The sequence below is a fragment of the Gekko japonicus genome, unplaced genomic scaffold, assembly GCF_001447785.1.
Source record: "Gekko japonicus isolate JY-2015 unplaced genomic scaffold, Gekko_japonicus_V1.1 scaffold11081, whole genome shotgun sequence".
Taxonomy (NCBI): Eukaryota; Metazoa; Chordata; class Lepidosauria; order Squamata; family Gekkonidae; genus Gekko; species Gekko japonicus.
In genome coordinates this window covers 1-3,900 of record NW_015192442.1, presented here as the reverse complement: position 1 = coordinate 3,900, position 3,900 = coordinate 1, and the positions used below count along the sequence as shown (strand labels likewise).

Sequence of the window (3,900 nt, the reverse complement as noted above, 5' to 3'; positions counted from 1 at the left end):
GCCGCCATCTTGGTTTCCCTGTTTTTCTCTCACTCCCTCAAGGCGGCCTCCGGCAGCCGACCCCGCGTGGGAAAGGGGGGGAAGTGGAGCCCCAAAAGGCGCTCTCACACGAAATAATCGTTGCAAAAAGTCCAAAGGACCAAAACACACACACACACCCCTTCCCCTATATGAACTCCGACTGCCTCGCAGCAAAGGAGGGCCTGACTCTGAGTAGAGTTGCCAACTTTGGGTTAGGGAAATACCTGGAGATTTCCAGCCACCACCTGGAGGTTGGCAACCTTGACTCTGAGGCGACCACTGTCCCTGCCTGCCATCCCTCAGAAAGGCAGAATGATGTGGATACGTTACCACTGGCAGTGCTCCCTCTAAGCTGAGTGGGTGTGAGCCGGCTCACCGTTTTTTAGCCTCCGGCTCACCCATTTGTGTCTTCGCTCTGGAAGGAGGGCTCCAGAGCAGACTAGTTTATGCAGTAGTGTTGTACGCAGGGTTCATGAAACACTTTGTACTCTGCCGCTGACTATGGTGCCTATGTTAAGTGCCATTTATGATTCTAACATCATGAATGTATTCAGGTGTTAACTTTGGTTCATTTGTGACTGTTGTTTGGATGCATGCTGGGAAGGTAAAAATGCTGGTGCTTGTGACCTTCCTTGTTCTGGCCAGCTACAACTGCGCATGTTTCTGATGTCCGTTAACCTAGCTAGAATGAAGAACCATAAGCACTCTGTGACAAAGTTTGATGGAACCAAGAATTCTGTTTTATTTTTCTGATGTAAAGTAATGTGAAATATAAAATGCTATGTCACCCATTGTAACACTCCCAAGAGTCTGTTATGTATTCAGGGGTCCCAGACCTTGATATCTGTACTCTTCCTTTATTAATTAGTAAATTATTTTTTTGGTCTTCTATTCTACAGGACTGCTTTGTGTGTTTTCTCAAATTGGCCTGGGCAGACAGAACCAGGGACAGAGGTTCTGTCTAACCGTAGCCAAATGGCTCGCTCACAACTTTAATGCCAGTCGCTCACAAAGTAGAATTTTTGCTCACAAGACTCCACCGCTTAGAGGGACTCGGGAGCATTGATTACGGGGGATATTTTGGCATGACCGTCGGCCCACCTGTAGACGCCCTGGCACAACATTCCTGAGGACTGACATTCCCAGGCCTCTCTCCAGGGATTTCCACACCTCAAGTTGGCAACTGGGCTGCCAGCTTCGGGTTGGGAAATTAGTAAGGATTTGGGGGAGGGGGTAGAGTTTGGGAAGGGGCCGAGCAGGGTGCAGCGTCACAGGCCCAAAGTCACCCAGCAAGCTTCCATGACAGGTGGGGATTCAAACCTGGGTCACCCTGAACCTAGTCTAACATTTGCTATGGTACAAGACTGGTTGTTGTTGAGCTGCGGTGGCTCAAGTGGTTAAGACGCTGAACTGCAGGCTGTGGAAGGTCAGTAGTTCAGCAGTTCGAGACCCGAGTTGCCGCATGACGGAGTGAGCTACCGTCTCCAGTTCCAGCTCCTGCCAACCTAGCAGTTCGAAAGCAAGAAATTGCAAGTAGATAAATAGGGACCACTTCAGTGGGAAGGGAACAGCATTCCGTGCGCCTTGGTGTTTAGTCATGCCGGCCACGTGACCACGGAAACGTCTTCGGACAGCGCTGGCTCTTCGGCTTGGAAACGGAGATGAGCACCGCAACCCTAGAGTCTGATTCGACTGGCACATATATATAATATATAAGGGCTGCCGTCACCCGCTTACATGGCTATTAAGAAATGCCCGTCTGCAATTCCTTGCAAAATAACCAACAACTTTTAATGGGACAGAGACATACGGAACAGAGATAAATAGGAACACCACAGGATAAATAGTTCTCCCTCAGGAAAACATAGCTAGACAACCAAAGGTTTAAAAAAAGAGTATTTTTTAATAAAGTGTTCGTCAATGTTTCAGAACGGGCCCAGCTAAAAGTTGCTTTTAAAAGAGAACTGAAGGGTTCGTGGCCAGGCGTGGCCAGGCAGGGGAATTTCACCATCAGTTCCCAGGTACGCTGAGAAGGGCGGTAGGCTGAGGTGGTGGTTCAGGGCCTCAAAACCTAGCCCCGAGAAGGCAAAAGAAACACACATTTACAGCCCTCTCAGCTTCCAGCGACAACTGTGGAGAGCAGAGGACGTTTCATACAGGAACTCCAGTCCCTCCGTTGTATCCAGGGTCCCCTCACGAGTCTGTGTACTGCTAGTTCGAAGCTGCAGAACCGAAGGCTGGTGGCAGCACCCGCCGAGAGTTGGCTGTCACCCAGGGGTGTTCCTTCACGGCCCGCAGCGAGAGCCGTTCGTTGGGGATCCGGCGCAACAACTTGGAGATCAAATCCCGGGCCCCTTCCGACACAAACGTTGGGAACTTGAGATCCACCGCTACAATGCGACGGTACGTCTCGGAGTGAGAGGGACTCTCGAAAGGCGGGTGCCCCACCAGGAATTCGTAACAGAGGATTCCGATGCACCAGACGTCGACCTTCTCGTCGTGGGATTTGCCTTCGATCATCTCGGGAGGCAGGTAGTCCAGGGTGCCACACATGGTCTTCCTCCTGAGCGAGGGGGCGTGCACCGACCAGCAGCTGTCCCAGATTGGCTGCAGGTCTGTGAAATTGTCTCCAGTGTTGCCTATTATGTTTGCTGAACCCACAAACCAGCTTACAACATAAACAGAACAAAACACATAAAAATACATTTTAAAAACTATGAATTAGAATCTCATTTTACAACTGCCAATAGGAAAAAAACAAATAAAAGGCCCTCATAGATCTGATCAAATTAACAAGGAAGGTCTGTGTGTGAGCTTCTGATGTCCCACTGAAATTTTGATGTGGGCTAGGCATCAGATGTCATTTACCCTCTGTGTGTATGTGTGTCAAAACGACAGAAACAAGTAATGACACTAACATTTCTGACATTTTATTATTTCTATGTTTATAACATAACCATGCCACCTTTCCAGGAAACCAGGAAACGTCAGCATTCACAAGTTCCCTAAATTTACCTAAAATGCGTATGCAACACACACACACAAAACACTTTGCTTTAAACAAACGGCTTCAGAGCAAACTAATTGATGCAGTAGCGAAATTGCTCGCTCACAACTTTAATGCCAGTAGCTCACACAGTAGAGTTTTTGCTCACAAGGCTCCGCAGCTTAGAGGGAACATTGGTGGAGTTGTGTGCAATACACCTGCTGCGGGAAAGTGAGGCTCTTTGGGCACTGGGACACCCCCTCCTTGCATTTACACAGCTAGGCAAGGGGGCAGAGGAGCTCTTCTTTCCTCTTTACTGTCTACAGATAAAACCATGAGCTTTGCTTTACTTCACAGACAAGGTAAGGTTAAGGCCTGGTGTATCCATTAAGATCTTTTCCCCCCCTCTTTTCAGCTGGAGCAGAGAATTCTCTCCCGTGAGATCTGCTGGGGACACATCTGTGTTAATTTCCAAAGGGAAATTCAGTGAGACAGCTAAAATCACCTCAGGGTTTGAGACCTGAGAAATTTCCTGTCATGCCTTCAAGGCAGGTTACATTGCCTGACCCAAACAACATAGGCTCCAAGTTATATCTGTGCTGGGCAATTCATGCTACAAAACAGGGTTACAGTCAGCAGTACCATTTAAGGAGGGAGCATGTGACTACCTTTGGCCACCTTGCTGGTTTTAAATACTGCAGGGCAAAACAATTAAATGGAACCATACACTAGCTACACATGCCCAAACAGAGGGGTGAGGGGGCTACTGTTTGGCCAGTGCCGTTAATTTCGGCATTGTTGTTACAACGTTCAAAACATTACCTCAACAAATGTTCTTAAAATTTTTTGTTTGTTTTGAAGTCAAACTTTGAATGAGACTTTCAACCTTCTTT

The 3,900-nt window shown here is 48.0% G+C and overlaps 1 protein-coding gene across 1 annotated transcript; it reads right to left on the bottom strand.

Moving 5' to 3' along the window:
* Positions 1-1,942: 1,942 nt before the first annotated feature.
* LOC107125007 (aurora kinase B-B-like) lies at positions 1,943-2,672 on the bottom strand (the record flags this gene model as incomplete). The annotated part of the gene is made up of 1 exon (XM_015428485.1): positions 1,943-2,672. A coding segment is annotated over one exon (440 nt), but the record flags the coding sequence as incomplete, so codon positions are not given.
* Positions 2,673-3,900: the final 1,228 nt, after the last annotated feature.